Source organism: Eschrichtius robustus, chromosome 11 (genome assembly GCF_028021215.1).
Source record: "Eschrichtius robustus isolate mEscRob2 chromosome 11, mEscRob2.pri, whole genome shotgun sequence".
NCBI classification, from domain to species: domain Eukaryota; kingdom Metazoa; phylum Chordata; class Mammalia; order Artiodactyla; family Eschrichtiidae; genus Eschrichtius; species Eschrichtius robustus.
In genome coordinates, this window is record NC_090834.1 from 104,683,969 (window position 1) to 104,695,976 (window position 12,008).

General features: G+C 59.4%; 1 protein-coding gene across 2 annotated transcripts in view; it reads left to right on the forward strand.

Moving 5' to 3' along the window:
• The window catches only part of FADS2 (fatty acid desaturase 2), a 35,877-nt gene extending 26,941 nt beyond the window's left edge, over positions 1–8,936 (forward strand). For both annotated transcript variants that reach the window (XM_068555508.1, XM_068555510.1), the window contains exons 6-12: positions 101–161; positions 573–649; positions 5,382–5,479; positions 5,748–5,844; positions 6,153–6,232; positions 6,686–6,811; positions 7,169–8,936. In XM_068555508.1, the coding sequence (XP_068411609.1) occupies positions 101–161; positions 573–649; positions 5,382–5,479; positions 5,748–5,844; positions 6,153–6,232; positions 6,686–6,811; positions 7,169–7,220 (591 nt within the window). In that variant the 3' untranslated portion in view covers positions 7,221–8,936. The remainder of the gene's footprint in view (positions 1–100; positions 162–572; positions 650–5,381; positions 5,480–5,747; positions 5,845–6,152; positions 6,233–6,685; positions 6,812–7,168) is intronic.
• The last annotated feature ends 3,072 nt before the right edge of the window (positions 8,937–12,008 follow it).

Genomic DNA, 12,008 nt, shown 5'->3' on the forward strand with positions numbered 1-12,008 from the left:
GGCAGGAGGAAGGAACAGTGCTGCAGAGCGGGTGGAGGAGAGCACGGGAGGCTGGAGCCTGAGGGGTGCTGGGGGCTCACGGTCTCTGCTCTCTCCTCAGTACGGCAAGAAGAAGCTGAAATACCTGCCTTACAACCACCAGCACGAGTACTTCTTTCTGAGTGAGTGCTGGGGCACCCCGCAACCACACCCGGACCCCCTTCTCACCCCAGTGTGGCCCTCTGTCTCCCCTCCCACCTGACAACCTTCCAGACCCAGGAAATGACACCAAACCTGTGAGAGGAGAAGGGACCACAGCAGCCATCCCAGGCAAACCCCACATGGCCCATGATACAGAAGGGACATTGGCCCAGACACCTCCCCAGGGTCCACACTCATGATCGCTGGGCGGGGTGCCGGCAGGTGCTGTCTGCTCCCAGGCCCGTCCTCGGGTACCGGGGCCCCGGCCGCCTCTGCCCGGGAGCTGCAGAGCTGGCACCACATTCAGGCTTCTGCCCCCGGCTCCTCCCCGTCTCCCAGCCCCGCCTGGGTGAGACAGGCCTCGCTAAGTGCCTCTCCTCTCTCTCCTGCAGTTGGGCCACCGCTGCTCATCCCCTTATACTTCCAGTACCAGATCATCATGTCCATGATCGTTCACAGAGACTGGGTGGTGAGTCCAGGGGGCCCAGGAGTGTGGGGAGGAGGGCGACTGAGGCGAGTGGACCCTGGGGGCCTGCAGGGCCCCTGGCATCTCCTCCTGGGGTGGCTGCCTTGTCACCCTCAGGAAGGGACTAGCTCTGAGGCTGCCAGGAGCCAGGGAGGCCATAGCGCCCCAACCCTAAAGAGCCCCCCACACAGGGCACCCACTGGGAGAGCCACGGCCTTGGCAGAGCTCCTCAGAAAGTTCCTGAAGGCAACGTATGAGCCCACCCATCCAAGGCTCTGCTCCAGCCATCGCCCTCCTGTGTCCCCGTGCGGCCCCTAAGACCCGGTGGACCGGGTCACACTGCACTCTGGTTGGTAAATGGAGAGCCGCCGGGCGCTTAGTTTGCTACAGCTGCATGAGAAAGTGCCACAAACTGAGTGGCATTTCTGTTAAACGACAGAATCGCATTGTCTCACAGTTCTGGAGGCTAGAGTCCGAGATCAAGGCGTCTGCAGGGTTGGTCCTTCTGAGGGCTCTGAGGAAGGATCTAGTCCAGGCCTCTCTCCCTGGCTTGTGGATGGCCATCATCTTGTCCCTGTGTCCCTTTCCATCATCTTCCCTCTGTGTGTGTCTGTATCTGTGTCAGGTTTCCCCCTTTGTAGAAAGACACTAGTCCTAGGGGATTAGGGCCTGCCCTAATGACCTCATTTCCACTAATTACATCTGCAAGAACCCTATGTCCAAATAAGGTCCTGCTGTGAGGTCCTGGGGATTAAGACTTCAACATAGTCATTTCAGGAGATGTGATCCAGCCCATAACTCCAGAGAGAGAAAGGGACCCTGGAGAGGGCCGCGTAGCGTGGTGCGCAGAGGTCCTTGGCTTGACGTAGATGTGCAGGCGTGGTTCTGTGGAAGAGGACGATGTGCCCATGATGGGATGCCCTGGGTGAAGCAGTGACCCTAGGCAGAGACTGCTTTTGGCAGAGCAGGGTTCACTGGGACGGGAACAGGGCCCCTGCCCTCGGGACCAAGCGGATAGTCACTGAGTCAGTATTGCTGGTCTTTTTTAAAAAAACCTAGTTTCATAAATGAAGATATTGAAACTCTGAGAGTTTGGGACTTGCCCAAGGTGACACCGAGGGGTGGGTCAGGCAGTAGAACCCAGGCCTCCCGATGCCACGGCCTGGATCCTGTCCCCACACCCCAACCACCACTCTCCCATGTTTGTACAGCAATTGAAGCACTTCAGAGTACTTTGTCTTACATTCTCTCCTTGGCGTTATTGGCAAAGGTGCCAGCTGATTCTGCTAAGAGGGCCAGGCCTGGGACTCGGGAGCGGGTGGGGCTGTTTGGGGAGGAGGTGGGATTCTGAGGTCTCTGCCAGCCCTGTGCTGGTAAAACCTGTACTACACTCTTTTAAGACACGCTCTTTTATCCGTACCCGCTGTGTTCCGGGAACGGTTAAGCACCGCCCCCTACGTCGTGTCATCTAACCCTGTTTTGCCAGCAAGGCAGGTACAGGCCAGAGGGAAGGAGTTTCTGGATCAGTTAAGTGGTGGAAATTGGAATCCAGATCTCCTGCACCTGAGCTCACCTGGGCCCTGGAAGGGGTCACAGCAGAAAGGGACCGCAATGCTGCTGCTGGGGACACTTTAATCTGCTTTCATGGCAAATGACTCCTGACATGAATATTTAATCCTTTTTTTTTTTTTTAAAACTGTGTTTGTTCCCTAAGGAACAAAGCATTACATAGGGGCAGCGGGAAAGGGAATCAGACTTTGTACCTGAACCGGCTCAGGTGGCCCAGCCAGGGACATTTGATCGGGCCCCTCGGGGCAGGGCTCTCCCGCTGGGGAGTAGGGTTCAAGCTTGGGTTTCTAGTACAAAACTGTGGCTGACTGCAGCCAGGCATGGCGCCAGACCCAGCACTCCCTTCAGGGGCCCACATGGGCAGAGGCATGCCCTGCGCTGTGGTTTTCTGATTTATGGTAACAGTGAGCTTAGGTGCCAAGTGCAGCTGTGACCTGGGGCAGTGGTCCTCAACAGGGACAATTCTGCTGAGCCACTTGGCAACATCTGGGAGACTTTTTTTTTTTTCGGCCGCACCATGCGGCATGCGGGATCTTAGTTCCCTGACCAGGGATCGAACCCGTGCCCCCTGTAGTGGAAGCTCAGAGTCTTAACCACTGGACCACCAGGGAAGTCCTGGGAGACATTTTTGATTGTCACAACTCAGGGGGGATGGAGAGCTGTTGGCCTCTAGTGGGCCTCCTACCATGCCCACGACAGCCCCCCACAGCTGAGAACTATCCAGCCCCAAATGCCAGCCAGCGTTGCCAGTGGCTACATCCTGGGGATGTGTCCCAGGCCTCAACTTCCTGGAGGTCCGATGTATCTGATACCACTAACTGCTCCTTCTTGAAATTCTCCCTGTCAGCTTCCAAGTGCCACCTCTGCTGGTTCTCCTCCGCCTCTGTCTCCCTGCATCTCCTTCATCCCTTACCTGTGAAACCAGTGGTCCCATGGTCACGTATCGCTCTGCACAACAATACATAAGCACACACCTCCATTAATATATATGTACGTACTATTGCACTGCGTACACGCAAACAAGGAATTAAAATGCATGTTTAGACCACCTCGGTCCCGAGGTCTTGCCCTCCGCCGGCCCTTCGACTCCCCTCCCCAGTCGCTCCCCCCAACCCCTTTCTACCCCAGCTGATGGCACCCACGCCAGGGACCAGCCCAGATTCCTCGTGACCAAGCAGTCCCCAGGTGGAGCTGTCCCTGCCTCTTAAATATTTCTGGAATCTGTTATCTCCTCAGTGCCATGGGTCCTGGTTTGGGCCTCTGTCATTTCATTCCTGAGCTACTGGAATAACCGAATCTCCCCACCTCCAGTTGGCAGGGACCCAGTTTAAGGTCCAGATGGGACCACGTTCTTGTTGTTTAACGCTCTCAGTGGGTCTTCATTGCCGGCAAAGAAGAGGCCAGTCCCCCCAGGTGGATGTGACCTGGCCTTGGTCTCCTGCCTCCACTCGAGCGCTTGGGCTGGAGTATATGGAGCATATAATCTGTGTGTAAACACAGCCCCTGCCCGGTCGCTTCTCTGGGCTTTTCTTCGTATTGTCATTCTGCAAACATCCATCCTACTGTTCTTTGCTTAGCTGACGTCCGGTGTATCCCAGCCCAGCTCAGGCACCACGTCCTGATGGAGGCCTTTCCTAAATCAGGATCGGGTGGGGACGTCACGCCACACTCCCATCACCCCTGTAACTATGTGTCCCCTTCCATATGATATTGAAGGGATCTCTGTATAAGTCTGTCCTTCCAGACGAGGGGCTCTGAAGGACTTCCTTTCGCCCCCGGCACCTAACTCAGTCCCTGACACAGAGAAGGCATTTACTGAATGTTTGTGGAGCTTAACTGAACAGAGCTCGTTTGAAGGATGAGTTTGCTGAGCAGATAAGGGGAGAAGGAGCTTCCAGGTGGATACAGCCAGACGCAGACACTGCAGCACCGCCTGGCTGTGGGAGATGGGCTGCAGGTGAGGCCATGTCGGTGGGCAGGCATGTGAGGGCTGTGCAGCCTACTAAGGGGCTGGATTTTATCCTTTATCCCCCGGCGGGGAAGGAAGCCCATGATGGCTTTGAGGATTGCAGTGGCGTGGTCCAGCTTGCATGTTAGGAAAGTCTCTATGATAGCAAAGTGGTGCAGAGACCAGATTGGAGTCTTTAGAGCTCAGACTTGTGGGCTATGCTTATTGTTGCAACACCTTCAAGCCATGTAGAATCTCGGGGGGTGGGGGGGTGTTCTTTTCCCATCCTGCAGATGGAGGAACTGAGGCAGAGCTCAGAAAATTACTTACAGCTACACAGAATAGGGTGGAGCTATAATTAATAGCCAGCAGCCTGACCCGGAGCCTCTGCTCTCATCACTACCCTGCCTAGTCTCTGGGGAGAAGTGATGAGGGAGAGGAAACAGTTAGTGCAAGGGCCCTGAGGTGGGAACAAGCTGGGTCAGGGTGTCTGAGAAGAGAGTGGTCCCCAATCCCTGTGGACTGATCTGGGTGGGATGGGAGGGCTTAGCAGGGAAAGATAAGAGTCTGTTTGGAGCTAAGATGGTCGCTCTGGTTGCCATGGTTATGGAGCCCGTTGGGGCAGCTGGGGGAGGTGCTTGCCCAGGAAGGGAGGAGAGGCGAGTGGAAGAGGGGCCAGGAGGAGAATCAGGTGTGGGAAGAGGGCCAGCAGTGTCAGAGGTTGCTGGGAGGGCCCTGAGGTGGGCGATGGATGGTGTCCCTGGCCTTTGTTGTGCTGGAGTGAATGTCCAGGAAGGAGACCCAGGTGCTGAGGAGCAGTTTGTGAGCCTGCGGGTGTCAGGGGTGCGTGCAGATCGTAATGCACCTTCAGAATCCTCGGGACCATGAAAGAGCTGCTGACCCCCGGCCCCTCCCCATGGCTGGCATCTGCTGGTCCCCATCCCTGTTTATTTCCCTAAATGCAGAGCTTGCAGCTCCCTTCCTGCTGCTAGAACACTCAGCATTTCCCTAGACATAAAGACAGTCGTGCACACCGTGAACTGGCAGGCGTCCCGCCCTCAGTGGGCCTGGTGCCCAGTTTCACGGAGGCCTGTTGAGCTTTCTTGGCCCCCTTGGCCCAGCAGTGAGAGGGAGGTGCTGTGTACACACACCTGTGGTCGGGAAGCCGTACCCGGGGGCGGGCGGGACACTCCCATATCTAACTGTTTCTCTCCGCAGGACTTGGCCTGGGCCATCAGCTACTATGCCCGTTTCTTCATCACCTACATCCCTTTCTATGGTGTCCTGGGAGCCATCATTTTCCTCAACTTTATCAGGTGCCTGCGCTTTGCTGGTTAATAATCCCTGGGCCCTCGAGCACTGGCACTGATGGGGGCTTTGATGCGAGGCCCCCATGAGGAAAGGCTCAGAGGTCCCCACTGCCTGCCCTGGCCCCTCATCAGGGGCTGCACTCACTCCACCCCCCAGCCCCCACCCGCCCTGGGCGGCTCCGGGTCGGGAGGGAGGCTCTGTTCCCACCGATTCCCCGGGCCCCGTGGAGACCGAGCACGCCGGGCTCCAGCGCTGAGCCGAGCTCCCTTCCAGGTTCCTGGAGAGCCACTGGTTTGTGTGGGTCACGCAGATGAACCACATCGTCATGGAGATTGACCAGGAGCCCTACCGTGACTGGTTCAGCAGCCAGGTGAGGGTGGCCAGAGCTGGCCACCGGGGGGCCCTGCGGAGCCTGGACCCGAGGTCCATGTCCTCGGTTCCCGGGAACGTGGCTGCCCAGTGGGCCCGGCGCCGTCCTGCGCTTCCCTGGGGCTGCCTGTGTCCTTCCGCTGGGAGGAGCAGGGCTGGGCAAGAGAGAGTGGCGGGGAGGTTTTGGAGGGACCAGTGGGGAATCTGGGCAGGGCGGTGAGACGCCTGGGTAAGGCTGGGCCTCGTGGGAAGGAGACGGGGCCCTCTGTGCTTTTGCTCGTGGCCACTCATCCCCCTTCTCCCTGATAGCTGGTGGCCACCTGCAACGTGGAGCAGTCCTTCTTCAATGACTGGTTCAGCGGGCACCTCAACTTCCAGATCGAGCACCAGTGAGCGCAGGCGCGGGCGGGGAGGTGGGGGTGGGTGGAGGGCGTACCGTGGAGGGAAGTAGCCTCCAGCCTCCCCGGCAGAGGGCAGCAGGGAGGGACTACCTCTCTCTTCCCCAGTGAGGTCCCCCCACCGACCCTAGAGCATGTCTTCGCCCCAGCGCCCCCCGAAGCCTGGAGAGGGGTTCTCCTGCCCTGGGCCACATGGTCATAGTGACGACCACCCCTGCACGTGTGGCTTGGCATCTTCCTTGATCCCGTGAGCCTAGCAGGGCAGGTGATTGGTCCCTTTATTGCCAGGGGACCCGAGGCCCAGCCCTCCCCCTCCACATGCCAGCCGCCCCCGTGGGCACATAGGGCGAGATGGACGGGGTCCCCTGGGCCCAGCCAGCCTCCAAGTGGGCTGTGAGAGGAGGTGGGTGCTTCCTCACGCCCGGCCCCCCGCACCCTCCCCAGCCTCTTCCCCACCATGCCCCGGCACAACCTGCACAAGGTCGCCCCGCTGGTGAGGTCCCTGTGCGCCAAGCATGGCATCGAGTACCAGCAGAAGCCACTGCTGCAGGCCCTGCAGGACATCATCAGGTAAGGGCTGGCGGGCACGGGTGCTGGCGCCCCTTGAGGTCCGTGGGGCACAGGGAGGAGACTGAGAGGCACGTAGCTGGGACCACCCATGGTGGAGACAGGGGCGACAAGAGGAGCCGAGGCCCTGCTGGCACTGGTGCCCCCACCCGGCCCCTCCGTCGCTAGGAATTGCCTGGCCTCTGTGTGGGTTGGATGAGGACCTTCCCTTGGTCCTTCCACAGGGGTCTCCCGGGGAGCCCTGAGCTAGCAGGCCCGCAGGCCCCTGGCTGAGAGCTGAGAGGAGGCACCCATGCTCCCAGCCCCCCACTTCCTGAGGCTCCCTGGTCCCTGACTGTCCCTGTGCCTCTCTCTTCCCAGGTCCCTGAGGCAGTCTGGGCAGCTGTGGCTGGACGCCTACCTCCACAAATGAAGCTGCAGCCCTCCGGGCGCCCATGGGGAAGGGGGACCAGGTGGGGATGGTGGCCAAAGGGAAGGGTGGGATTTCGTTCAGGGGGGTGTCATGAGGCTGTGGTACCTGCTGGCTCACAGGCTCTGGGTTCGGTCTTCCCTGTTTTGCTCTCTGGTTTCGCTGCCTTTGCGCCTCCCCCCAGCACCCTCCCTCCTGGGGCCTGCCCGGTCAGCCCGGCTCTCCCCACCTAGGAGCAGGGCCAGGTGGTTCCATCCCTGCCATTACCCTCTGTCCCTAAACATCTGCCGGACCAGAGGTGCACAGGTGCAGCCTGTGGCCCACCCGCCCCCCCCCCCCGCCCCCCGCCCCTTGCACCTGGCCTCCAGGCCTCACGCCGCCTTCTCCCTCAGATGCTCTTGAGGTCTGCAGGGCTGGGTCCTAGCCAGCAGGACGGCTCCCTGAGCCTGCAAGCCTGGCTCCACCCTCTCTGATCGCCGCCCACCGTCTGCCCCTATGTGGGGTGGCGTGCTTTGTGCCTGGGTCTCCTTTCCACCGCCAGGATCGGTACTTGGGGCGTCCCTGCAGGCCCCACTTTCTCTTCAGATGTCTTCAGCCCCTGGGCCCTGACGCCAGGTTCCCTTTGCCTGTAGCGCAGCCAGCTCAGGCCTCGGGGCCCAGGGAAATGTCCTCCTGGCCCCACTGGAGCCCTCTGACCCAGGGCTCGAGCAGTTCCATCCTGCTGCCTCCCAGCTCTAGAGCCTGGGACTTTGGGTCCAAGGGGGCAGTGCCACAGATGGGCTTAGCAGAAGCAATGGCCAGGTCAGGGGTCAGCCAGCCTGTAGGCTCAGCCCTGTGCCCCCATCCCTGTTCAGATGTTTGTCCCGGTTGAGAGGCCTAAAATTCTGGAGCAATCAGACCCTTCCCCAGAGTGCTCCATTACCTGCCAGGCAGTGCCAGCCAATCCCTGGCTGCTTGGCCCGTGCAGACTTGGGTCCCACAGGCTGCAAGCGGGCACTGGAGCCCGGGGGCTCATCCCAGCTCCTCCCCAGGTTGGGGCTGCCCGCGTGGACACTCTTTCACCGTCTTCTATGCTGTCTTTTCCTGGTTTTTTAACCTTTTGCTACAGGATGCATTCTGACGGGGGTGGCAACGGGACTGGGCCACGTGACAATCTGCCTGTTACCACCCGCCCCTCGCAGCCTCCCCAGGCCCCACAGTGGGTTGAGCTGGGCTCACTCACTGAGGCCATGGTGGCCCTGACTGTTGGGAGGCAGAGAAGGAAGGAGTCCCAGAGGAGGTGACCCTGAGGAGCCGGGGGCTTGGGGGGGAACCTAGTGGGACAAGGAGGGGTTGGGGCTGGAGGCCAGACAGCTGAGGGGACAGGAAAGTGAGAGGGAAGGGTGGGGAGCTTGGTGCCACTGGGAGGATCCAGAGCTGCTGCATTTGGAAATTAACCCACTAACCATTATGTAGCTCCAGGGGAGGGCAGGACAGGAACCAGCGCTGGCCAGCCAGGAGGGACCCGCCCTGATGGACCTTCAGGTTGCCATGGCAACAAGGGTCCGCCTGAGGCCCTCCCACTGAGAACACACTGGCCAGAAAAGCCGCTGTCCCTCCCCTGGGGCAGAATGGATCCATAGGGAACTGATCTTAATTTTTATCATGTTGCTTCCCCACCCCTACATTTTTGGAAATAAATGAAGTGATTTTATTCTCACTTCCTTGATCAGCGCTGGCCTGGTGCTCCTCCGTGTCCTGCATGCCGATGCTGGGTGGGGTGTCGGTGGAGGGTGGGGGAGGGGGCCCGTGTTGCACTGGGAGCACGTTTCCTCTGTCCACCCCTCCCCAACCCCCTCCACCCGCCACGCCTTTGCTCGGGAGAGGACTTCCTCTCCCCTTCCCCGAAGTGCACTCCAGGCCAGGAGTTTTGGACAAATGGCCCAAATAAATGAGCCCTCCTTCCTCTTCCTGGGGACTGGGGACTCTCCGCAGCTCCCGCAAAACCACCACCGGAGTGAGGCTTTCCGGAAGGTCTCTGGGGGGCAGCAGGGGGCTGGCACAGGCCACCTTCCTGACATCCTCATTCCCCATCCCCCTCCTCCTTTAGGGACCAGTTGTCTGCCCACAGGCCCATGTCAGCTGGCTTGTGCTAGACTCCCCTCTACCCGTTTCTGGTCACTGTACCGAGTGCTGGGGGCAAAGAGTCTCAAGGGGCTGAGGAAAGCCCTGGGGACCAGATGTCTTGTGGCCGCTGTGCCCGTGCAGTGGCTCATTCAGTCCCCAAGCCTGGAAAGAGTCCATAGGAAAGTGCCAGGGGCACTCGTACAGTTTACCTCCCAGTGGCTCCCACACTGCTCTCTGATGACCCCGCTCTGTGCTGGCTCAGCTGGCAGGTCAAGCTGGGTGTGCCAGGGGAGAGCCAAGAGATTCACGGGGGCCAGAATCCCAGAGGCTCCCCTGGCCTTGCATCTCCTCCCAGCAGGGCTGGCAAGGGCTCCAGAGTAGACACTTGTCCTCCCTCTTGCTTTGCCTATGACCTCAGTATAGCCGGCAGGGACAGCCAGCTGATCCAGGTAGGGTGTGTGTGTGATTCCCCAGTGGGCACAGACTGTGGAGTAGGACCTAGGATTCCAGAAGCCTCGAGCCAGGAGGCAAAGACCCAGCCCTGGCTCACTGAGTGGCCTTGGGTGAGTCCTTTGCCCGCCCCAGCCTTCAAGGCCGAAGTCTCCCCATTTGTACAGAGAAGGCAGTGGGCTACAGGGCTCCAAGGATGCTGTCGTCTCCCAACACTGTGAGCCCTTGGCCTTGCCCTGCCTGGACACCCATTAGAAGCCTTCAAATCTGGGAGACCTTGGAGAACAGACCTTTCATCCTTCTTACCTGTGCCTGTGTTCTGCCTCCTGCCTGGGCTGGGCCTCGCACCCTGACTCGCAGGATGGTAGAGTACACACACACCTCTGTACCCCTGCCAGCTGTAAGTCCAGCATCCATCACCAGTGACAACCAGGATCCCAGGAGGAGGAGGAGAGTGGTGGCTCTGAGGGCATCAGGTAAATCAACCAGGTTGATGGGCACCTGGATCTTCTGTGACTTCTTCCCCCACCCCCACTCCCCGCCTTGCCCTGATGTATTACCCTTGGGGCAAGAAACGGGGGACACCCATACCTGCTCTCCGTCCAAGCGCCCCTTCTGTCCCCATACTCTGCTGAGGCTCTTGCCCAACCCAGAATCGTGGGTTTCTGATCCCCACCCCTTGCCAAAGTCATGACACCCTAACGTGCAAGGCCCTGAGTGGTCACAGGACCAAACCGCCATTCACAAGTGAGAAGGCTGAGGCCAGAGGGAAAGGACTGGCTTGAGGCCACTCGGTGCAGCAGCTCAACCCCGGCTCTTCACCCTGCACTCCGCCTGGCCATGTCCTTCACTGCCGCAAGGGAAGGGCCATTTCCCAGACCATGGGCTCTTCCCGCCCCATCAGGCCAAATGTCAGACTGCTCCTGAGAGGCCCAGCGGCTGGGTGGACGAGGTGGAGACATGCAGGGAGTTAGTCCCTGTGGAGGGGATAAGAGCTCACCCGTGGCAGGTGGCTACCCTGATAAGAGTGTCAGCTTTGTGGGTGGCGTGGGCATGTGCTGGGCACCAGGCCCAGAGGAGGGGCTGGCAGAGCAGCCTGGACTGGGTGTGGACCTGGAGCCCCAGAGGTGGTCACTGGCTTGACAAGTTCCTCAGGCGTCCAGTGGGACGCTCAGACCCTCCTGGCCCACTGGGAGGAGAGAGGAGGCCTTGGTGAGAGGGGCAGGGCGGAGGTGGCAGCCACCTATACTGGGCACAGACTGCCCTCAGGAGTGACAGGCTACTGCTCATGTGACACAGTGCCCTGGGGACTCCTCAGCTGTCCCAGCCATGCCGTCCCTGGAGAGGTGTGCCCCTCTGGACAGGAGGCAGCTTCTCACCCCTGGTCTGAGTCTGAGATGGAAATGATTAGCTGTGGATCCAGTGGGGTATCTACACCATCTATGAAGAAACCGAGGCCTGGAGGGGGAAGGCAGGGCCCAGGCAGGTCTGGAACTACTAGCCCGTGCATAAACAGAACAAGAGAACACCTAGCATGCTAGGACTTAAAGATCATGTCTCTACTGTCCTCTGCTATTATAAATACGTTTCTTTGAATTTTGAAGGCATTTGGGTCTTTCTTCCAAATTATCTGGTTTAAGAGCAAGTATCCAGGAGGACTAGTGACAGGTACCGGGGGCTTGGAAAGGGCCAAGGAGATGGAGGCAGCCAGGTACTCCAGGACGTGTGTGGGGGGAGGGGGGGGCGGGAAAGACCCACCACCTGTCCAGTCACATAACCTACCAGCCACTCCCAACGTTACAGGCAGGGGCTGGGTCTTGTGAATCTCCTTTTCCCCACATCTGCCCAGGCCAGCTCACAGAAGACTCTTGATTAAATGCTGGTTGATTGAAGGGGGCAAAAGGCATGGCTTCCCTAAGGAGTTTTGCTTTTCCTCTGGGCCCAAGACTGTGCAGACCGTAAAGCAGGGACACGGCCTTTCCTAGAGGTTCCACCAAGGCCCTTCCCTCCTTTCTTGTACAGACCCAGCCCAGGCCCCGTGACTGCATAAGAAACCTATAGACATAGAAGGGGGAACTCAACTAGGGAGAGGGGTGGTTGACTTGTCCTCAGGGGTTCCAGCATGGGGGACAGAGAGGGACAAGGGCAAAGATGACCCACCAGTGAAGGATTTCAGGCAATAGGGAGTGGGGTGACTAATTGAGGCCAGGGGGCCTTCCCAATGGTCCTTTAAGC